Source organism: Eschscholzia californica, unplaced genomic scaffold (assembly GCF_041429995.1).
Source record: "Eschscholzia californica isolate CP2 unplaced genomic scaffold, dmEscCali1.0.p SCAF_5, whole genome shotgun sequence".
NCBI classification, from domain to species: domain Eukaryota; kingdom Viridiplantae; phylum Streptophyta; class Magnoliopsida; order Ranunculales; family Papaveraceae; genus Eschscholzia; species Eschscholzia californica.
The window spans coordinates 45,619-69,041 of NW_028238472.1; the positions used below are offsets into that span (position 1 = coordinate 45,619).

Sequence of the window (23,423 nt, forward strand, 5' to 3'; positions counted from 1 at the left end):
ACCAAACTACCATCACCACCACCATAAACCACCACCAAAGTCAGACCACCACCACCACCACCACCACCACAACAGAGAAACAGGCCAAACTACCACTACCACCACCAACACCACCATAAACCACCACCACAAACCACCACCACAAACCACCACCGTCACAACACCGACACCACCACACACCACAACCACCACATACTACGGCCACAACAACAAATAACACCACCTTTCATCTGTCTTTCATTTCGCCCCTCTTTATTCTTCTTCTCTACAACTTTATAAATGGCTTCTTCCAAAACCCTAACCGATTTCTTCACCCCTTGTAAGGGTTTGAAAGTTTATGAAACCCTAGCTTCTTTATCATCCGGCAGGAGGGTAGGAGAGAGATCCGGCGAGAGGATTAGAGAGACAAAACTCCAGCGAGAGGGTTAGAGAGAGAAATCTGGCGAGAAGGTTAGAGAGAGAAATCCGGCGAGAGACTTTAGGTGGGAGGTTTTATTTTGAAAGAAGAAAGAGATAGAAACCCTAGTTATTAGGTTTCTACCTTTTTATTCAGTCAATATATTAAAAAGGGGTACAAAAGTCAAATCTCAATTCAGACTTAATAACTCAGATTAAAAAAACAAACAACTAATTGGGACCAATTCAGATTCAGCAAATTCAGATTCCGGAAATTCAGATTCAGATAAAAAATAAAAACAAACAACACCTTAGTCTTTAGTTTTCTAGATATTTTCTTACTTTGCCAAAACTTGCATCAATTTTTTAGAAGTGTAAGGATAAATTCAACCACTTAGTAAGTCCATACTATTCCTCTAAATTAGTAGATATTGTTATCTCTATTATTGGTGACATGGGTCCTTGCTTTCTGGATCATATGTATTGTATAATAATTTATGGGTTATTTTCCTAATATATATTTTTTTAACTCTCCTCTCTCTAAAAAAAAAAATCCTTTTTGTTCCTCTCACTCTCTCTAAACAGATTTAGAGAGAGAGAAAGGAGGAGGTTCACCAGATATGTTCGACCAGAGCTTCCTTCTGGTCGAACAGATCTGGTGAGCCACCTCTCTCTAGATCTGCTTAGAGAGAGGAGAACAAAAGGAATTTTTATTTTTTTAGAGAGAGAGAGTAGAGTTTAAAAAAAAATATTTCTTTTTTATGTTTGAAGGAGTCATCTGAAATTTTTTGATAAAGTTAGTAGCTAGGCAGGAAGCTGGTCACAAAATTAGGGGCTATTAGGAAAATAACTCATATAGATTAGTAAATCAAAAGAAGTTTCTATGGGCGTGTTTAGTCTATATAAATTAAACAAAGTGGTTTTTTTTTTTTTTTTTTTTTGATGAAGAATTAAACAAAGTGGTTAACTTAAGAAAGTAAGAATTGAAGTCGGTTTTGAATAAGGCCAAATGTGGGGTTTAGATATTCATGAATGATGAAACCATATTAACAAAAAAACGTGGAATAGGGGGTTGCGAATCACATTGAGCTGGTCATGATGAGTAACAACAGAGTGTAAAGTTGGGGGGACCGATAACAGAGTGTCTGTCGGTCGGTACTATTTATTGGGTGGAGAAAGAAAGAAAGAAAGAAAGATGCTATATCTCTTTCACTGTACCCACACCCACACCCACACCCACACCCACATTAGTTTATAAGTTATTCGAAATTAGTAAGTAATGATACTATATAGCTTGTTGTAGTAGTAGACTAGTATATAAAAAGAGGAAAGAGGAGGAGGAGGAAATTAATACATCTTCTTGTATTGGTGTACAACAAACAAGCCAGGCCAGCTAGCAATTAAAAATCTCTCTATATAGTCTATATATACTATCTTGTGCTTGTTGCTGCTGCTGCTATAGTAAGTATCATTCATCCATTCATTTAGAAACCAAAAGGAAAGATGAGTACTGCAACTTTTGTAGATATATTGTTGGCTATTATCCTTCCCCCACTTGGAGTTTTCCTCAGATTCGGATGCCAGGTATAATTAACCTTCTCTCTTCTTCTTTTTTTCCCCCCCTCAAGAACCAAAAGGAGCTAGAGATTATAATTAACTACATAACATAAGATGATGATGAATAATTAAGCTATATATGTGCAGGTTGAGTTCTGGATATGTTTGATCTTAACGATTCTTGGGTACATACCTGGTATTATCTATGCTATCTATGCCATCACCAAGTGATGATTTTCTCTCTCACTCATGGGTAATTATATAACCTCTCTTCATCTCTTTCCTTCTTCTAATTAGTACTAGTATATAATAATTAAGTAATGAATCATATGGTGCGTGTGTGTGTGTGTTTGCAGGTAGGTAAAGATGGTGGTCGATCTGACGGGGAGATACGATCAAGGCAGTTGGTGTGAATTTTAGTTGTGGTTTGATTGATTTTTTCTTTTTCTTTCATAATAGTATGTTATTAATTTCTGGTAAGTCTAGTATATAGTAGTAAGTCTAATATCTCTCTTTTATGTGTGTGTTGTTGTTGTTGATGAAGTGAATAATTAAGGAGATATATGAATAATTTACATTGTTGTTGTTTTTTTTAATTGTTAGACTCTCTCTCTCGAACCCTTGACCTATGAATGGTACTGTTGTTATTACAGTATATAGCTTCCTTCCATCTAGTTCTTCTTCTTGTCATTCTAACACTTTGCTTCATAAAACCCAACTTCAAATCATTTATATGCTTCATCAAAACCGTTCTTCTTTTACTCAATTTATAACTAGTTGGGGTCAATGTTTTGAAAAAGAAGACGCTTAATGTTTATCCTATTCTTATCTGGTTCAAATAATTGAGCAGGTATCTCTTTATAATTTTGTGGTTCTACCCACCATATTCTTTTCCTTTTATTCTTTCCTTTTTTTTTTCTATAAGCATAATATTCTTCTTCTTTTTTTTCTTTCTAATCCACTTGATTAGCAAATAATATTAACATAATAATCAACAACATAAAAAGGGTTAGGCCTCATCTTATCCATAAAGGAGACAGATGTATTTGTTTCTGTGGTTATAAATCACACATAAGATAAAAAAAAAAACTTCTTTTTTCTTGAAAAAAAGTAGAGTTAATTCCTATATGGCCCCCTACTTTGTGACCAGCTTCCTTTATGGTCTCCTTTTTTTCGTAAATTCAAATATGACCCCCTATTTTCAAGTAAATGTCTTAAATACCCTTCCTAATTTCTAAATAAAATATTAAAAACATATTTATTTCCACCTCACCTCTCTCTCTCTCTCCACCTCATCTCTCTCTCTCTCCACCTCACCTCTCTCTCTCTCCACCTCATCTCTCTCTCTCTCTCCACCTCACCTCTCTCTCTATCTCTCTCCACCTCACCCAAGAAAGACAAAGAGGGAGAGGTGGAAAGAGAGAGACAGAGAAAGAAAAGTGGAGAGAGAGAGAAAGAAAAGTGGAGAAAGAGAGAAAGAAAAGTGGAGAGAGAGAGAAAGAAAGGTGGAGAGAGAGAGGTGAGGTGGATAGAGATGTGAGGTGGAGATAGAGGTGAGATGGAAATGAGGTGGAATGTATTTAATTTTATTTTGAAAAATTATGAATAGGAAGGACAATTAAGACATTTACTTGAAAATAGGGGGCCATATTTGAATTTATGAAAAAAAGGGAGCCATAAAGGAAGCTGGTCACAAAGTAGGGGGCCATATAGGAATAAACTCAAAAAAGTATTGTATTGAGTACTAATAAAAACACATTACTCAATGTCTACTTAGCACAATGTGGAAATTTGGGAGCGTTGGACTACCCGTGGGGTTGGGAGCACTCAATGTCTTAGAGATAAACTTTTGAAAGAGACCATAGCATTGAAAACAAAAATGTAGACTTGCAAAAATATAGATGTTCCACACCAAAATGCTGATAATGCGTGGATGCAAATAGGGTTAGATTTGATGAACAAAGTCACTTCATACATGTCTCCCGCACGACTTGTTATTCATGAGAAATTGATGGAGAACTGGATGAATGAGATTTTTTAGTGTTAATTTATTTTTTAAAGTTTTATTTTAGTCGTTCTAATTATGAATAAATTTTAATTGAAAAAATTGGATTTGGGAGTCTCTGTTAAGAGCCCAACGGTGGAATTGAAAAAAATCAAAGGCTTCCAAAATTAAGAGCCCCAACCCCTGCATTTGACTTGCTCTAAGATCAATAATGGGCTATTGGTTTGAAATCCATGGGCCAAAATCTGGTTGAAATTCAACAAGGACGGCAAGATTTCAGCCAGTTCACCCCAAACCGGAGCATTGGTGCCCATGGGCGCCTGAGTACGTCTCCGTTTCCCACCCCTATGTGATAGCAAGTGGCTTCTAACCTGATGTTGAGAATAACATTGTGGTAACTGTTGGCTGGATTCTCTCTTCACATTAAAACCTAAATTCTAGTCCTATTTTAAACCCCTCCATTACCAAAGAAGATACTAGTACATATTATCAACTTAAATGGAATTCGATTTTATAAGATCCTGACATTTATATGCTACCTCTGTCCAAAAGTCAACCCCATTGCCCCAAAATGTTAAAAAAAAAAAAGTCCTAAGATTCACTTAATACACCAATTAATCATCTGTATCTCCTGCATATATCATAGATCACCAAATCAAGAATTTCTTTCCTTATATTAAGGATATCTCCTATATTCTGGAAACACCATATGCCAGCCAGCAGAAAAATCCTCATTATATAGCCCTATACATATATATCTTATCTTATGTATTAATTCCCTCTTATCTTTTCAAGCTTGGATTAACTACTATATATATACATGTACTTAGATGATACTGCTATACCGATCATCGATCTAATCCTCCTCATGGCAAGGAAGAAGGTGAAGTTGGCAAGGATTGAGAATGATTCAGCAAGGAGAGCAACCTTCAAGAAAAGGAAGAAAGGTCTAATGAAGAAAGTAAGTGAACTTAGCACACTTTGCGGTGTCAACGCTTGTGCCATCGTCTGCAGTCCTTACGACCCACAACCTGAAGTTTGGCCACCTTCTCCATCCGAGGCTCATCGAGTACTGACACGGTTCAAGAGCTTGCCTGAGATGGAGCAGAACAAGAAAATGTTGAACCAAGAAGGATTTCTAAAGCAGAGGATTTCAAAATTGAAGGAGCAACTAATGAAACAACAGAATGAGAACACAAAACATACTATCAATGATCTCATGTTCCAAGTTTTGACTGGTAAAATTGATTTGCACGATGTCGATTACTTTTATTTGAATAAATTGAATGAGTTGGTTCAAGAGAAGATCAAGGGGATTGATGAAAGAGTCAACTTCCTAATCAAGAACAAGAATCAGCAGCCGCAGCAACTTAATACTAGTACTATAGGAATTACTCAAGGCCAAGAGAGTATTCTTCTTAATAATGAGATTAGTGGTAATCATCCTCAGTATTATCATTATGATCAAGATTATAACAACAATAATAGTAATACAATGGGGTTTGATGGGGAGGCTATGAAAAGACAACCATGGTTAACACATACATCATCACTTTATGACGATCATGTGATAACTCCACAATACCATCCACATGAGATGGGGGGTTATGGTGGTGTCGAGGACGAAAACAACAATAATAATAATAATAATAACAATGAACATATGCAGATGATGATGACGGCGATGCCCTGTTTTTATGGGGATAACATAACTACTACTTCTAGCTGCTGGTCTAGTACTGCTGCTTTCTTTGCTTAAATAATCGAATTTTATTTCAGTTAAGCGATTCATATTATGTTTTTTTTTCCTATATATTTATAAAAAACTATATATTGATGTTTGAATTATAAGAGAGAGAGAGAGAGAGAGAGAGAGAGAGAGATCTTTGTTGCCACTCTTAGACCATCCATTGTCAAAAGTATAGGAGACTACTCCTTTTCTCTATGGTTAATAATATTCTCATTTTGATCTCCCTGAATCAACCACAACCAACAAATAGGCTAGAGATCACCTAGAAAGTTGGATTCTAATGCTAGTCCATTTGAGTTTGCAAAGTGAAGGAACTTATTCACAATTAAGTACCCTAATTCATGAGAACAAAACTAGCTAGGGAGCTTGTTTCAGAAATGATATATAGGTTCCATATATCATATATGTCAAAGTCTTGACCCCTAAACAAAAGGGAGGAATGCTAGCTTTTGAGAAGAAGAAGAAGAACAACAACAATAATGTAGTAAAAGATGTTTTTGTTTGTAAGAAAGAGTTTGAGACCATTGGTCCTCTGGTGCTTGCACATGCACTGGTTGAACCAGTACCATAAGCTAGCTAGATACTTTGTCTGCCAAAAAAGAGGGGGGGTACCCTTTCACTTGCATATTTAGATGGTTCTCCTTTCTACCTAGATGCTCTTGTTATACCTAAATCTAGACAATATATGCCCATAATATCAAGGGTTACTTTGATTTTGTCCTGCTTCAACTTATTTGTGTTACTTTGTCCTGATAGAATTGCAAATGAGAAACTTAGTTCATTAATATGAAAAACTTTATATTACTAAAGAGATATACCAAGAGAAGCTTACCAATGAGAAACATATCCATGTGGGACTATCATATCCTAATATTGTGATCCTTTCCTAACAATGTCACCACTCTAATGTCCAAGGTGATGATGACATTAGAAAACGAGTACTGTTAGGGAACAAGAAAAACTAGGCAGACTTTGGACAGAAATCCTATGTGGCTCTCGTGATTCGTGGTTCAGAATCATCAGAAACACAAATTACATCAAGCCACATAAGAATTTTGCCTAATTTTTCTTCTCCCATGCCATTTAGAGGTACAGGGGCTTCTTTAAAATGTATATGCGCGCTAATCACATATTCTAAATAAACTATTTAATTACTTGGTCTCCTCAGTGGATAGACACATTCTACTACTCAACTAAATTGGGCTTCATAAAACAAAGCTCTCTAGCTAGACGTATAAGTTGACGCATGGAATTGCTCGAGCTATGAACATTTCTTCGGTTCTTCCTTTTCTTTTGCCGAGATATTGTTTTGCTTTTCAGCCAATAAGTAAACTATGACTTCATCTATATTTTTGTACAGACCAAATTCAGTGAACGAGGAAATGAAATAAAGAGAAGAAGAATGAATGAAAAATTTCATTTTATTATTTTCATAACTATATACTACTGTATTTACAAACGATATAGGCAGCTATCACTTGCTTCAACTACATTACAATAAAACTGATCAAAGTAGAAATATAGATACACAAGATGAACTTGAGTTTTTTCCTTCTTATTTTATTCTAGACATTCACAATCTTTGTAATTAATGTTGGAGCCTGAAAATGGGTGCTAGCTTGTTAGCTAGATTAACTATACCGGCGTGACAGTTTGTCTATCTGGACCAGTGACATGGCTCTCATAGAATCTGGCGATGAAGGCGGAAGCTTTCCTATCAATGTCTGGTTCAGCAACCCATCGACCTTTATCGTCGTCACTCGGACGAACCTTTCTAACATTAACTGTTTCATCCCATCCCATAACATCATCTCTGTCTCTGGACCTCCTCTTAGACTTGAATATGTTGAATATGGAGAAGAAAGAACTTCCAGACTTGTTATTCTGCCTATTTCTTCCCATTCCTATCTCTGAAAAATAATTAAGCACCCCTAAAACTTTGATAAATAATATTAATCCTACTTGAGAACTTAATGAGTAGAACTATATACTTGTAATTCTTCTTTGGTTAGAAATGGCAACAAAGGCAGTAGCAATTTATAGTAGTGGGACTTGGGAGACAACCCCTCTTGTGATGTGAGGAGACACATTACAACTAGACTAGGGGCTAGGCACTAGTAAAACTTGGGGAGAGCACATATGATCATTTTGGTCCTCTACTTTTTACAAATAATTGAGTCCCTTCCTGAATGGGTTTTTATTCATTTTTTTTTTGTTGAGGGAGGGTTTTTATTCATTTTTTCTTAATTTTTTTTTTGTTGATCATTTTTTCCTAATTTGACCATAATAAATTCTTCTTACTCTTTGCCTTTTGTCAAGTTTTATACTATTCAAAATTGTCAATTGATCTTTACTTGATGGGAGCAACCAGGGGCAAGAAGGTCTTGCAACGAGATGAAAGTTAGAAATTCACCTCCTACCCTACTCTAGGAAGAGGTAGGACATTCAGTCAAAGTCTAAAAAGTTAAGAACCCCCACTAATAGGCAAGCTGTTAAATTATTGTGTTAAATTAATTCATGAATCAAATTGTTTTCTACATGGTCAGATAAGGGGTTAGTGTTATATATGGAAAGTTCTTCACTAATAGGCAAGATGTTCACCCCTTAAAATATAGTACTACTCAGCCCTGACTTTTGGAGTGACCTAGGTCAACGTATCGACGGAGCATTTACGCTTTAAGTCGAAAACAATATAAAAGTTGACACATGACATTGGAGTTTGAAGAGAAATTAGACTAGAGAATAAATTAAATTATGAAAAATATAATGCAAGTCGTGGGAGTCGAACCCCTAACCTTAGGTTTAGGAATAAACCACTCCACCAACTCTACTACCCAAACAAAAGTGGTGTACATGTGCATAAAATAACAAATATAATAATACCATCTATGTAAATAATGTTACATAAATCGGGGCCCTCTAAATTTTGGAGGCCCTAAGCGGTCACCTGGGTCCCCTAGGCCCAGGACCGGCCCTAGTACTCTACTCTTTTTTTTTTGTTGTTGAAAGAGCCCTAGTACTCTACTCAATCTTAATATTAATTCAAAATTCTAATGGTCATACATTTTTTTAAATATAAAGTTAAATCATGAGCATCTCATTGACACTATTTATTGTTTGGAATTCAGTAACACATTTAGAGGCTTATACTAGTATAAGATTGTTGTTTTTTTTTTTTTTGATGAAAGTGTTTTTTTTTCCTTTAGAAAGAGATAAAGAAAGAAGAAGGGAGGTACTATATATGGGAGAGGGTGCTTCTAAAGGCACCGGGCCAAAAGGCTGTTAGCATCCAGAAATTTTATTGACTCGGGTCAATAGCTATTGACCCGAGTTCTCTATAAGCACCAGTTTTTAATGTGGGTGACATTCACCTTCATTTGCTTCTTCCATCTTCTTCTTCCAAAATAAAAAGAATACCAATTCATTTTTTTTCCAAAACAAAAATCATGTGTGCTCATCTAGATAGTGTAAGTAAAAAAAATTTCATTTTTTCTTATTTACTTTCTATTCATGTTAATAAATACACAAAATTGAAAAGAATGGGTCCACTTTCTTCTTCCTTCTTCACCAAATTTCTTCCACAAAATAAACTCATTTTCTCTTCTCTTCCTTCTCATGTTCATCTTCATCCCTTCTATATCCCCTTTGTAAATGTAGAAGAAAGATTGCAAGATTCAGAAAGGTAGAGAGAGATGAGAATAAGGGTTTTTAGAGAGAGAAAGATGAAGAAAACCTTGCGAGAAGTAGCAGAGGAGCTGGTCATGGTCCAATTCACGAGAAAGAGAATGAGGATTGGGATGTTTTTCAAGCCCCGGATCAGCTGATCCGTTTGGCCCTCTTAGGTCCCGGATCAGCTGATCCGTTTGGTCCTCTTAAGTCCCGGATCAGCTGATCCGTTTGGTCCTCCTAGGTCCCGGATCAACTGATCCGTTTGGTCCTCTTAAGTCCCGGATCAACTGATCCGTTTGGTCCTCTTAAGGCTCGGTCTGGTTCAGTCCGTCCGATAAATTTTGTTTGATTTTGTGATAAATGGATGGAGGTGTTAGGGTTAAGTTGGCTTTGACTGGTGCCTACATAGTTGAACGGTGCTAACAGAGAAATGAGCAGTTGAGCCTGGTGCTAATAGAGATGGATGCTAACAGCCTTTTGGCTTGGTGCCTTTAGAAGCACCCTATGGGAGATGCTAGAGAGCCAAATTTTTTGGGCTCCACCAACCCAAGAAAAGGTGTTTGACTTGTTCCAATTTACTACTCCGAAAATAAAATGAAGATGGTTAGGTATAGTGGTTGGCCCAAAACCTATCCTATCCATCCACCTACTGACCTACTACCCATTCAGGGAGAGAAGTGTCATAACTAGTAGTAATTAGCCTTCTCTTCCTCCTCCTCACTGCCTGATTTGAGAGAGGACAAATATTGATTGATTCATCTTCTTCCCTTTTAGTAGTAGCAGTAGTAGTAGTAGTATTTCATAAATAAATAAACTTCTCATCAGTCAGTCAGATTGATTAACAAAAAAGGGAAATTTGTTTCTTTAATTTGAGGGATTTTTCCCTAAATTTCAATTAATAAATAAAGGGTGTTTACAATCAGATCAGTCATGAGTGGGTAGGTTTTGAGGTTGAAATCAAATCTCAATAGGTAGGTAGGTAGGTCGTGAAGACATCTATCTATCTATTTCATCTTCTTCTTCCTCCTCTGTTCTTAGATAGTACTAAGTACTAACTAATATGACCAGCAGCAGCAGCAGCAGCAGCAAATCCCCATCTTCATCATCATCATTATCTTCATTTGCATCTCCTAGGACAGAAATGAAGAAGAAGAAGACGGCAGATTTGGACTCAGCCCTCCATGCTATTGGATTCGAGATTGATCAAGTTTCACCTCTCAAGGTCACCGGCCGTCTACATGTCACTCCCACCTGTTGTCAGGTACTATTACTACTACTATTATACTTTTATTAAAGCTGTGCTTTCTGAATGAATCTTCATCATTGCTTTTGATTTTGATTTGGGGTTTGAAAAATAAATAAAATAAAAAAAGAACAGCCATTCAAGGTATTACATGGAGGGGTATCTGCTATGATAGCTGAAGGGTTAGCAAGCATGGGCGCTCACATGGCTTCCGGCTTCAGCAGAGTTGCTGGCATCCAATTGACCATCAACCACCTCAAACAAGCTCTCCTCGGTGACTTTCTCTTTGTCGAAGCCCTCCCCATCACCGTCGGTAGAACCATCCAGGTAAAAATCAACCCACCTACACCTATACCTACACCTAGACCTACACCTAGACCTAGCTAGTATTACATTCAGCCTCTCTTTTTTTACTCTTGCACCACCGGCCCTCATCACTCTGAGCTCCCAACGAATTAGGGCAGTGAGGACACTCACATTGGTCATACATAATCCCCAATGCCAAAAAGGCCGTAGGCGGCCCAAGTAGTGGTGGCCAACGGGTCGTGTCGGCCCGGAAACGGCACGGCACGACCCGCTTAGAAAGCAACACGACACGGAACGTCGTGTGTTGTGCCGTGCCGACCCGTCACGGGTCAAGCGGGCCGTGGCGTGTCTGGGATTTTAAGCTCCCAGACCCGTCAACCACGGCACGTCAGGAACGGAAACACGACCTGCCACGGCCCATGACGTTTCTAACCCGTCACGACACGCTAACACGTTAGAAACGGATACTTAATTTACAAATTATTATTATTATTTTGTTGAAAACAGTTATTAATTAATAAAATCAATAGTTAATAATATTATTAAGTAATAAAATAAACATACATCTAAAGTTTAAACAAAGATCACAACGTTTGACTTAAAAATTATTTAGTGGTTCACTTTGTTACGTTTGGAAACAACTGGCCCATTAGCCACGACCTGGCACAACAACGGCCGGAACCGCCACGAAAACGGCACGGCAACGGCTGGGCCGTTGTCATGGGGCGTTTCTGTGCCCAGACTTTGTGGTCTGAGAACGACACGGTACGGCACGACTCAAAGCCGTGTCTGGCGTTCCCGTGGCGTGTCTAACACGCCACGGCTGTCAAAAGGGTCGTGCCGCCACGGCACGGCCCGTTGGCCACCACTAGGCCCAAGAGCAAAAACTCTTCAGAACACCCTTCATTCCATCATTCATTCAAGTAAATAGAAGATGGGTTCTCCCTCCCTCCCCCATTCATTGATTATAATCAATGTTCATTACTAACACCCTCCCTCCCTCCCCATTGAAGTATGCATAATAATCATTATTCCAATTTGATAATCCCCCTCCCAATCTCCCATCGCCTTGTATTATCAAATCCCTCATATACAGGATAAAGATATTGGACGTCTATCATTCTATCTATGTCCGATGCTCTCTGCCTCTCCCTCCTCAAAACCAAACCCCATATATACCTTGGTTTTCTTTTAGTAAAAGGGAGCCAGCCAACTAATAAGTTTGTTTAATGGTTGTGGTGGTGGTGGTGGATGAAGGTATGGGAAGTGAAGTTATGGAAGACTATGGATCAATCCGACAAGGAGGAGACGAGAACAACGTTGATATCGACAGCAAGGGTAACTCTTCTATCAAATATGCGCGTACCTGATAATGCTAAAGATGCAGGCGACACCCTCAAGAAGTATGCCAAATTATAACTCACTTCTTCTGGTTTATGTTGTATGTACCCCCTCCGGCCTCCTCCACTCCCATTATAATAATTTACTACAGGGATGTCTTGATGTATAAATAAAAGATGGGATCTCTGTACACCCATACCTTAATTCTATATATGAATGTCAACCTCAAGAAGTATGACAAATATGTTTCAATGCTTTCTTCTTCAAAACTAACAAGTTGTGTCTTCTCATATGTCTCTCTCTCTCTCTCTCTCTCTCTCTCTGTATCTTCTACTTTGTAGAAACCAACTTTAGTTAGAACAACATTTTTTCTTCGCCTCCACGGGACTCTAGTAGTACTGGACCCTCTCATATTGTTGTTAACTTGACACAGAGACATTTGATTTATTTACGGATATAACTATATTTACACAAATGATCAAATGTATGTATGAGCAACTTGCTACAATTGCGTGCACTCCATGTGAAGAAATATGACAAGACTGCAAGTTTATGTTCATGAATGAATAGCCTATTTCGTAGGAGAAGTTTCATCTAAAAGATTGATCAATCCCTCTTTCTTCCACGAAAGTAAACCGCGTTACTCATTGAAACAAAGACTTTTCTTTGATCGTGTACTCCAGGACTACATATGAAGACATGAATTACTTTTCCAAGTTGTAAAATTTGGAACATGTATAACTTGTGAAAAGAGTTCAACTTTAAGGTGCTGTTTGTTTTTTTATCTGTGTCTGAATCTGAATTTGTTGAATCTGAATTTGCCTAACTGAATTGGCTGAATCTGAATTTGCTGAATGGTTTAATAAGTTAGAATGTTTGTTTTTCTATCTGAATTGTTAAATCTGAAAATTGATCTTTTACATTTATACCCTTATTGGTTTTCTTCACAAAAGAAATCCTAAATTGTAGAGACCCATAAAAACATAAAAACATAAAAACCCTAACTGGTTCTCTTCCTCCTATTTCCCAACTCTCCTTCTTTCCCATGGCTGCCTGGTAGGACTCCTCTCTCTCTCTATCTCTCTCTTTCTCTCCCTTTCTCTCTCCCTCTCTCTCTATATATATATATATATATATATATATATATATATATATATATATATATATATATATACACTATCGAAATCAGGGAGCTTACCTACTCCAGAGCACAATACTTTTGATTTTTCGTAATGCTTCACTTGACGAAGATGATGTACTAGGATCTGGAGCAAAATAATTAATGAAGATCTAGGTTGTGTTTGCCCTATTTTTTCAAACGCCCAAATCTTGAATAAACTTACTATCCAACATGCTTGATCCTATGAATGTGTTTGCCCTAAGATGATGTACTAGGATTTAGGTATTGTTTGTCTTTTGGGTATTTTGATTAATGGAAGACAAAGAGATACATTCAGAGAAGGAGAGGAAAGGGAAGGAGAAGGTGGTGGTTCTGGGCGGTGGTGGGTTCTAATCAGTGGTGGTGGTTCTGGGCGGCGGTGATGGTGGTTCTGGTCGGCGATGATGGTGGTTCCGGTAGGTGGATTCTGGTTGTTGCTAGAGGTGTAAAAAGACAAGAAAAATGATTTTCAATTATTGCAGGGGTATACTTGACATTTGCGTAATTTCAGATAGGTGGCTCTCATTTCAGACTTGTTTTAAAGTCTGAAATAAGTGGCCTTTTATTCAGCCAATTCAGATGTAAACCTAATTCAGACAAGATTTCAGATTTTCTTAAATAAAATAACCAAACATCTGAAATCTGAATTGGAGTCAAATTCAGATTTCAGATCTGAAAAATAAAAAAAAACAAACAGCACCTAACTCTTCAAAACAGAAAACATTTAGTATAACTTATCTTTCAAAGTGCATGAATGGGGGACAATTAAAATAAAGAGTTAATTCCTATATGGCCCCCTACTTTGTGACCAGCTTCCTTTATGGCCCCTAAATTTCTGTAAATTCAAATATGACCCCCTATTTTCATGGAAATGTCATAACTACCCTTCCCATTAATATATTTTCAAAATAAAATTAAAAACAAAAACCTAAATTCCACCTCACTTCCCTCTCCACCACTCATCTCTCTCCACGTCACCTCTCTCTCCAACTCACCTCTCTCTCTCTCTCCAAGTCAGCTCTCTCTCCCCCGATGAAGGTTGCCGGCCGAAAAATTTTTCCGGCCGGCGACCTTCAAACTAAATTTTGTTTTTTTTTTCACTCATCTCTCTCTCTCTCTAAAAATTCCGGCGAAGGGGGTTTCCCTTCGCCGGAATCTGGTATGTTGAACAACATTGTTATATAATGAAGTAGAATGGGAAATCAAGAGAAAGCTCATACTTTTATTAACAAACACAATTACAAAGAACTTATGAAGATCCATAGATTGGATCTTATATAAAATTTCAAAATCAAGATCACAAATTCATTCAACAAAATCATCACAAAGTCTAAAGTAGTTAAAAAGCATGAAAACCCATAAAATTTAAACAAAAATAAAGCAAAGGAAGAAGACAAACTCATTGTGTTTATGTCTTTCTTCTTCTTCATCATCATCACCAAAACTCAAAGCTTGACAAACTGAATTATCTGACACATCTATTTCTTCAGCACTGAAAAATGATTTCTTTCCAATTAACTCTGAAACTCTCTTTGCTGGTCCTGAATCTCGAGGACTATCTTTCTTGCATCGAAGCGTCTTGATTTTTGGTACTATATCGTCGATTTTAAAGATCGATGGTGGTTGAAAATTATCTGCATTCTTCTCATTCAATTCCTCATTTTGAATTCCCAATTGAACTTTACTAGTCCAGTTTTCAGTAATCAAAATTCCACCCAAAGAAGCTCGTTTTCGATCCAATAAACCCTTATTGGTATTATCTTTGTTGATTATTCCAGGCAATGATCTCTTCCTCAGTTCAGATTGTGTTGGTTTTCCAGCAGATTGTGGTGGGATTTGATTGTACCGACTAGCAATTACTCTTCCAGTTTTGATTGGATTTTTCACTAAACCTGGTTTTTCTTCTTTAAAAAGCTTCTTTGGTTGAATACTTGACAATATTGAATTACCCTTTTTCTCAGTCTTCTTTGATGCAATTGTTGTGATACTTTGTCTTGAAGATTGATTTTTTGAAACAGAAGGTTGTGATTTAGGGCTTACACTTGAACTCCTTCCTCCCCTTTTAGGAACTTTCTCTTCTTCAATTTCTGGAAGCTTAAAAAAACACGATTTTCTCCGATTCTGTGAAGATTGAATTGGGGGTTTTTCATTCTTCAACGAATTTTGCTTTGATCTGATACCCATAATTTCTGATGGACCAAGACTAACCCCTCTCTGTCGAAAATTCGATTTAGGGTATAAAGTTGGTGTCTTTTCAAATTTCTTGATTTGGGTAACCGAAATTTTCGGTTTCTGATTCAACTTTGATCTTCGAAGACGAAGTGACTCTAATCTAGATGATAATCGACTAATCTCCGATTCAATTTCTTTGATCTCAACATCCAGTTTCTTTTCATCATCAATGGGTGACGGGTTTTCAAGATTTGTAGAGGTTGGTGAAGGAAACGCAGACCTTGTTTAAAGAGGAGTTTAATGGGTTTTGGTTGAGAGATTTCTGTGGCACCATTAGGGTGAAGAGGTTTAATGGGTAATGGAGATTTAATACGAACAGGAGATATGCAACAAGAAGGGGTTTGGTTTTCCTTGGTGTAAATGGAATCCAATATGGAAGGTTCTTCAACAGACCAGATTCCGGCGAAGGAAAACCCCCTTCGCTGGAATTTTTAGAGAGAGAGAGATGAGTGAAAAAAAAAAAAATTTAATTTGAAGGTCGCCGGCCGGAAAATTTTCCGACCGGCAACCTTCATCGGGGAATAGAGTGCTTACTTGGAGAGAGAGAGAGAGAGAGAGAGAGAGAGAGAGAAGTGAGTTGGAGAGATAGGTGACGTGGAGAGAGATGAGTGGTGGAGAGGGAAGTGAGGTGGAATTTAGGTTTTTGTTTTTAATTTTATTATATTAATGGGAAGGGTAGTTATGACATTTCCATGAAAATAGGGGGCTATATTTGAATTTACAGAAATTTAGGGGCCATAAAGGAAGCTGGTCACAAAGTAGGGGGCCATATAGAAATTAACTCTAAAATAAAATACTATATATTTGGGCCCTTGGGATACATTGAACCTCCACTCTGTGATATACGGTGGAGTTGTTCGTGTCATCAATTATTTGTGGAGATTCCAATTCTTTTAAATAAGTTGGTTGGTTGATGCCAAATCCACTTTTTAACTTTTTGTATTTTACTTGTGGAGTATAATTTGGAGGTTAATAATGCTTTTTATTCTTATCCATCCATTCTAATTATGGTGGAGTAGTATGTCTTTCAAGTACTTCTTTAGACCCTTCAACAAAAAAAAAAAAAAAAAAAAAAAAGTACTTCTTTAGACAGTTTTAGTTGGCCTAAGTCAATTTTGTACAATTAAAATTAATACTAAGTATTACTTTTTAGACGTCATGTAGTTACGTATGTATAGAGTATTACTACTACTACTACGATAGTACTACTATGATATGAAAAGGAAAGAAACTACTACTACGATAGTACTACTATGTGTTGGAATTTTGGACAAGTTATTAAGTAATCTATTTTATAAAATAAGAAATTAATTTTTATAATATTTGAATTTGAAATTTATGTCTAATAGTTATATCTTTTGATAAATTATATGGAGAGATATCTCTTTTTGTGAAAAGATTTTCTACTTGAAAAATGTCTCTTTGTTTTCTATAAATTAAGTTTTCTCTAAACAAACTAGAACATGATGAAATAATATGTAGAAACAATATCGAAAAACCTTTGCCATCCTCATTATGTTCTAATGCTCCTTAAGTGAAATCTCCACAAATTACTTGGTGTAGTTTCACAAAGGCTTGTCATATCTTGGGAAGCAATTTGCCTAATACCCTTCAAGTAATCTCGAGTGAGAGGGGGCAAATAATGCTTTAAGGAAAGTGTACTTAGTACACGTTTCAAGCCTCTAATCTCCATCCCTCTTCTTTTCATCTTCTTTGTGTATTCGAAGACTATGTTTCTAACAATCTTAAAGCATTATTTCAATAGAGATGGAGAGTACTATGACAAGAATAAAATTGAATATGGTTTGTGTATGGGACAAGTTTCAGTTTTATGTGGGATTCAAAACATTTTCCCTGAGATAGATAGCAATGGCTAATTTCACACGGGAATTGGCATTAGACATGCAATATTTTTGTTGTTTTGAAAAATGAAGCAGTTGATCCTATTCAGGCATGAAGATAACATTGTATAAGAAAACAAAGAAAGAAAATATCACAGTTTAGACTAATAGTTTCCATGGAGATGGATATCAACACCAAATAACTTGACGAAGATATGATACGAAGAAAAAAAGGATCATACATCAGATAAGTTTTTTTTATTTATCTAATTCTGGTTTCTCAATTATTTGCATCTTGCTTGATAATATTAAGGTGATTTCTCAATTATTTGCATCTTGGATTATAGAGTGAATTTTGATTTTCGATTTGGTAGGATGGTGACCAGTGTTAAACGTATTATTTTCAGACCTCTTGAGTAATAATCAATTCTATCATTGATAAGTTGGACGCCTTCAAATTCTTTTTATATCACTAGAATCATTTTATACATTCACATCCAACAAGTACCACAAGAGAGTGTATGTTATGAAAAGTTACATCCCTTCAATTTAATCACCATTACACCTCTTGACATGTCTCAGGAAAGTGACTGGGTTTTCATTCTAACGGGTAATTTGAGTTGGAGGGAATATAAGCTTATGTTTGGATAGGAAGATGAGATCCATCCACATGTTACAAGTTTTTTATAATTCCACGAGAGACTTTGATTATGAACATCAGAAGGTCATGTATTTGAAATAGAGAACAATTATTAAGTTGGCATTATTTGGATGTTAGGAACATGGGGATTGTCTGTTATCCAACAATAAACAGAGAGAAAGGAACTCATGGTTCTTTAGAAAGGTGCTTGAGACATTCATATGGAAGTATTCAATGATTTTGTTCATTTTGGACATGGAGACCAAGACATAGCAGATTGGTTATTTTTTAGGAGTTATACTCCAAAGATGACGCATTTTCTCTATATTTAAAAAATGGTACATGTCCATGTTTGTGAGAGGAGTGACAGAGATGTTGAACCGTATGGCAATGTTCCTGGTAGAGTCACTCGTTCTCTTTTGTGGGAGTACTCTTTATATGAGTCTCCTAAAGGATCACATAACATCATGTTAACATGTATAGTAAAAAAAAAAAAAGAATGCGGTTGCCTACTGTTTGAGACAAAACTTAAAATAGTGGTGTTAATATTTGTAAATCGATGAGGATTACATAAATGTATACTAACTTATAAGTTCAAAATAGTGGGGGTAATTCATTTTCATGAGATGATACTTGAAAGAGATAATATACTCATATATTGAGATTTAGAACATCATTATCAACAAAGTGGTAACAATCTTGACATTAGAGTGGTCAATCTAATATCAAGAGGATTGTTGTTACATGTTAAAAGAAGATCAATATTTTTCGATTCTAAATGAGATTTCGACAAAAAAAAAAAAAAAAAAAAAAAAATTATATATTCAAAATGTGTTGAATATAATTAGCTTCTTTTATTTTAGAATCTAATATCAATTTGAAAATATGAGAAAATTTTTGAGAAAAGTTTATAATAGTAGTCACTTGAATATGTACATATGGTAAATCAAATAAAAATGTAGACGTATGTGAAACACATAATTCAAGATGGAATTAATAGTGTTACATTTGCAAAATGTAAACATCGTTTATCAAATCTCTGACGAGAGATATGCTTAAACTTTAACATCTAGAGAGATGGGGTTGAAACTCTTTACATAAAAGTCACCACTGACGGCAACCCAACCTAACACTAGGAAATGACTAGTCTTAGGTTCAATGGGTAACAACAAGTCATTGATAAGTGACTAGTTTCAACACTTAAATTATTATCTAACCCTATCTAGGATGATAAGTGTTGGTTGCTACGGACTGAGGTTGAGTTTAAAACTCTTAATGAAGTTCAGTCAAAGACAAGTATCTCTAAAGTAGCAAAGATACTGGAAGAACTTCAACTATGTGAACTTAGAGGTGGTGCCGCCTCTCATTAGATTTAGAGTTTATCTAAGGAGAGTTCATGAAACCAAGAAGCACATGGCCATATAAGTGCTAAGCGAGAAAAGTGTGGAGCAAAAGAACAAATGTATTGTGTGTGTGGTGTTACCGGTTTTATCACAAGGAATAACTGGTTCAAAGCTACAAGCTACCTGGGATTTCGATAAAACTTTGTGCACTTACACTAAGGTATGGTTCAAATCGAAAGATACCATACTTTATGCACTAATACTAATATATTTAGTTTGGCAAAGGAGTTTTATTAATAATTGTCCAAGTGGGGGATTGTTGGAATTTTGGACAAGTTATTAAGTAATCTATTTTATAAAATAAGAAATTAATTTTTATAATATTTGAATTTGAAATTTATGTCTAATAGTTATATCTTTTGATAAATTATATGGAGAGATATCTCTTTTTGTGAAAAGATTTTCTACTTGAAAAATGTCTCTTTGTTTTCTATAAATTAAGTTTTCTCTAAACAAACTAGAACATGATGAAATAATATGTAGAAACAATATCGAAAAACCTTTGCCATCCTCATTATGTTCTAATGCTCCTTAAGTGAAATCTCCACAAATTACTTGGTGTAGTTTCACAAAGGCTTGTCATATCTTGGGAAGCAATTTGCCTAATACCCTTCAAGTAATCTCGAGTGAGAGGGGGCAAATAATGCTTTAAGGAAAGTGTACTTAGTACACGTTTCAAGCCTCTAATCTCCATCCCTCTTCTTTTCATCTTCTTTGTGTATTCGAAGACTATGTTTCTAACACTATGATATGAAAAGGAAAGAAAGAAGACAAATATTTTTCTTTGTAAAATACTGTATGTATGGTTTAGTTGGACTTGGGGGGGGATGGTGGGAGTCAGGTCAGGAGGTGGAATCAAAATGCAAAGACAGATAGATACCAAGTAAGTAGTACCCTAAGAGAACACGTACGTCGGTCTTATTAGATAGATCACCATCCATTTTGTGGTTATTCAAAATTCATGGATTCTCTCATCTTTTATCTCGATTTTCTGACTAGTCACCGCCCGCATCCCCTTTCTCTCTTTTTTTATCTTTCTCTTTCTATTTCTTCTCTAGGCAAGCAAACAAGCAAGCAAGCACATCCATTCCATTCCATTCCATTCCATTCCATTATTATAAAGAACAAAAAATAAAAAAAAAGACTTTGGAGAGGAATTAAAGTAGTAGTAGAAACAATCACAAGCAGCTCGATCTCACACGGAATCAACCCCCCACCTTCTCTTTCTCTCTCTCTCTCTCCCTCTCTCTCTCTCTCTAAAAGACTAAAAGATTAAAAGGCAGCAAGCATACCCAGGCAAGCAGGCATCATCAACAACTCTATCCCCCCCCACCCCAAATTCCATAGGTATCATGGAAGAGGCTAACAGTAAGCACCCTCATCATCTCTTTCCTCATTATGGGGAAGATCTCATTTTCCTATTTATTAACTCATGCTTGATGGATCTCTTTCTTTTTTTTACATTTATTTATGTGTCCACTTTTCTTCCATTCCATCTGTATGAATCATCATCATCATCATCATCTACTACTAGCTTCCTCCCCTAATTGGCAATTTCTCATCTTGCATAACTTATTGGCAATTTCTCATCAGATTTATTGGATTTCTTTTTTATCTACCTTATGAAATCTATGATTTAGATGACCTTTCCTTTTGTGGCCATAGTTACTAGTTAGTTGGATTATTCATCCAATCTATATGATTTTAGATGACAAACTATTATAAAATAGCAGGATTTAGCTTTTTGTTCTATGATAGATAGATAGATTGGTTTATGGTGGTGGTGGTCAGGTCTCTTCAATTATTGTTTAGTTTCTTTAACTGTTTTACCTGTTGATGTTTCACTAGTTGTAAAAACCAACGACGGAACTATTTCAGTTGCTTCTGCATTTCCCGGTCATCAAGAAGGTAATGTTGATTCTTATGCTTATGTTTTTTTTCTTCTTTAAATCTGAATTTGAGTGAATGTAAACTTGGTCTTTATGATTTACATGTTCTTATTATATCTCTAGTAAGATCAAGATCTTATAGGATAAGTTCTCAATATCGGATTTATATTTTAGCTAAAAACAACTGCATTTGAAACAAAAACTAGTCTAAGATCTAATTTATTGTAGAGACAAAAAAGCATTTGAAACTATAACTCATGTTAAACAACTATATCACATAAGAATCTTATTCAGAAGATATTAAATAAGAAAACAAACGCAACCGGTAGTGAAGATCTAACTCGGTGCACGACTGTGAGGTCGAATCACCAATTCTTTTTTTTTTTTTTTAATGTTCATGACTATTCATTATATTGGCAGTCTTGACTAGTTTGGCTTGGGTTATATTAAAGAGAACTTTCGTGTCTTGGTTCTCTTGTGCTATAATCAACAGCTGTACAGGACAGAGATCATTCATTCTTAACAGGAGCAGTTGAAGAAGCATACAAGGGAGTTGAATGTGGAGATGGAGGCCCTTTTGGTGCTGTTATTGTCCGTAACAACGAAGTCGTTGTGAGTTCTCACAACATGGTTCTCAAGTATACTGACCCTACTGCTCATGCAGAGGTGACTGCTATTAGAGAGGTTAGATCTTGAAATCAATATCTTATAGTATGATATTTCATGTTTATTTAGTATTTCAATTATGAGATCTTGTAAGTTGTAGGAAGCAGAAGATAATTGCTAACTGAGAAGATAAAGCTTTAGATATTTGATCGTTATGATTATCTATGTTAATTCAGTTTGGGTATTTAAGATCTTCTTCACACCTACTTGTTCGCCACATACACAATTGGCACTAAACTGGCCAGTACTTGCTCCTCTGAGTCAGCGGCAATTTATGATATATTTCACTCCATATTCTTGTTGGAACGACCACCTGTCATGTTCCTAGTTTCCTCTGGTAAATTGATGTAAGCAATATACTACTAAAATACTAACATGGACGGACACTATGATACTTCCCATGTTGAAAGTTATTGGTGCCTCAGAACCTACCAGAGGTAGGTTTTGGTTTGGAAAGATGGTCGGAGCTTTGTCCATCCACGTTGCAGTGACATGAAGAGAACTGACACAACTAAGTTGGTATATATCTGTGGATTTGTATATCAAGGAATGACATAATTTTGGTTATGCAGGCGTGTAAGAAGCTGAATCAGATAGAGCTATCAGATTGCGAAATATATACGTCGTGTGAGCCTTGTCCAATGTGTTTTGGTGCGATCCATCTCTCGCGTATCAAGGTACGAAACTACATACTTTTGTGAGCTATCAGGTAGTTAGTTACATGATGAAACATTTTGAAGTAACGCCTTATTCTGAATGTGTTGAATAATGGGGGTGAGGGTGCGCAGAGGTTGGTGTATGGAGCGAAGGCAGAAGCAGCGATAGCTATCGGGTTTGATGATTTTATAGCAGATGCATTGAGGGGAACTGGGTTCTATCAGAAGGCAAACTTGGAGATCAAGAGAGCCGATGGTAATGGAGCCATCATTGCTGAACAGGTGTTTGAGAAGACCAAAGCCAAGTTCCAAATGTACTGATCCATCTCCATGGAGTAACCACTGACAGCCCCCGCCCGCAAGCACACGGTTCCTTCTCTCAAAATTAGTCTTTGTTTTTATTGTGCTTCTTTCTCCATGGGAAGGGAAGGAAAAGAAGATGAAAAACTATTCCCTTTTACATGGTAAATTCAGAATGAATAAATGGTTTCACGAAACTTTGTTTTTAAATTTGTAACACGTACGAACAATACATTGTTGGAGTTTCTGTTCTTTGAAGCCAAAGAAAGAAAGGAAACGAGAGTGTTTCTGGTTCATCTTCTTCATTTTCTATGCAGGTGTTTAAATTTTAATCAGATAGTGAGTCTTCATGTTATCATTCCTTGTTTAA

The 23,423-nt window shown here is 36.3% G+C and overlaps 4 protein-coding genes and 1 pseudogene across 5 annotated transcripts; 4 read left to right on the forward strand and 1 right to left on the reverse strand.

The window, feature by feature from the left end:
* Positions 1-1,741: 1,741 nt before the first annotated feature.
* LOC147535825 (hydrophobic protein RCI2A) lies at positions 1,742-2,549 on the forward strand. The gene is made up of 3 exons (XM_086639762.1): positions 1,742-1,980; positions 2,101-2,206; positions 2,310-2,549. The coding sequence occupies exons 1-2, from the start codon at positions 1,900-1,902 to the stop codon at positions 2,182-2,184; spliced, it is 165 nt and encodes a 54-aa protein (XP_086495888.1). The 5' UTR covers positions 1,742-1,899; the 3' UTR covers positions 2,185-2,206; positions 2,310-2,549.
* A 1,990-nt stretch (positions 2,550-4,539) lies between these two features.
* On the forward strand, positions 4,540-5,904 carry LOC147535826 (agamous-like MADS-box protein AGL80). The gene has a single exon (XM_086639761.1). The coding sequence runs from the start codon at positions 4,779-4,781 to the stop codon at positions 5,715-5,717; it is 939 nt and encodes a 312-aa protein (XP_086495887.1). The 5' UTR covers positions 4,540-4,778; the 3' UTR covers positions 5,718-5,904.
* Positions 5,905-9,909: 4,005 nt separating this feature from the next.
* Positions 9,910-12,536, forward strand: LOC147535827 (1,4-dihydroxy-2-naphthoyl-CoA thioesterase 1-like). Of its 2 annotated transcripts, XM_086640583.1 has the most exons (4): positions 10,045-10,348; positions 10,455-10,638; positions 10,756-10,947; positions 12,184-12,536. In XM_086640583.1, exons 2-4 carry the CDS (start codon positions 10,519-10,521, stop codon positions 12,343-12,345), a joined length of 474 nt encoding a protein of 157 aa, XP_086496709.1. In that variant the 5' UTR covers positions 10,045-10,348; positions 10,455-10,518; the 3' UTR covers positions 12,346-12,536. The 2 variants fall into 2 exon arrangements, with proteins under 2 accessions (XP_086496708.1, XP_086496709.1); XM_086640582.1 differs by having other exon boundaries at positions 9,910-10,638.
* A 2,109-nt stretch (positions 12,537-14,645) lies between these two features.
* Positions 14,646-17,172, reverse strand: LOC147535828 (uncharacterized; annotated as a pseudogene).
* Positions 17,173-20,284: 3,112 nt separating this feature from the next.
* On the forward strand, positions 20,285-23,349 carry LOC147535829 (guanosine deaminase-like). Its single transcript, XM_086640584.1, has 5 exons — positions 20,285-20,910; positions 21,391-21,450; positions 21,925-22,115; positions 22,670-22,774; positions 22,886-23,349. The coding sequence occupies exons 1-5, from the start codon at positions 20,895-20,897 to the stop codon at positions 23,072-23,074; spliced, it is 561 nt and encodes a 186-aa protein (XP_086496710.1). The 5' UTR covers positions 20,285-20,894; the 3' UTR covers positions 23,075-23,349.
* The last annotated feature ends 74 nt before the right edge of the window (positions 23,350-23,423 follow it).

What these genes read in the sequence shown, in the direction of transcription:
- LOC147535825 (XM_086639762.1), top strand. Translation starts at nt 1,900, where the DNA reads ATGAGTACTGCAACTTTTGTAGATATATTGTTGGCTATTATCCTTCCC. An exon ending in TCCTCAGATTCGGATGCCAG is followed by an intron (nt 1,981 to 2,100) that starts GTATAATTAACC and finishes ATATATGTGCAG; the next exon opens with GTTGAGTTCTGGATATGTTT.
- LOC147535826 (XM_086639761.1), top strand. Translation starts at nt 4,779, where the DNA reads ATGTACTTAGATGATACTGCTATACCGATCATCGATCTAATCCTCCTC.
- LOC147535827 (XM_086640582.1), top strand. Translation starts at nt 10,438, where the DNA reads ATGACCAGCAGCAGCAGCAGCAGCAGCAAATCCCCATCTTCATCATCA. An exon ending in TCACTCCCACCTGTTGTCAG is followed by an intron (nt 10,639 to 10,755) that starts GTACTATTACTA and finishes AAAAAAGAACAG; the next exon opens with CCATTCAAGGTATTACATGG. An exon ending in CCGTCGGTAGAACCATCCAG is followed by an intron (nt 10,948 to 12,183) that starts GTAAAAATCAAC and finishes TGGTGGATGAAG; the next exon opens with GTATGGGAAGTGAAGTTATG.
- LOC147535829 (XM_086640584.1), top strand. An exon ending in ATTTCCCGGTCATCAAGAAG is followed by an intron (nt 21,451 to 21,924) that starts GTAATGTTGATT and finishes TATAATCAACAG; the next exon opens with CTGTACAGGACAGAGATCAT. An exon ending in TCCATCTCTCGCGTATCAAG is followed by an intron (nt 22,775 to 22,885) that starts GTACGAAACTAC and finishes GAGGGTGCGCAG; the next exon opens with AGGTTGGTGTATGGAGCGAA.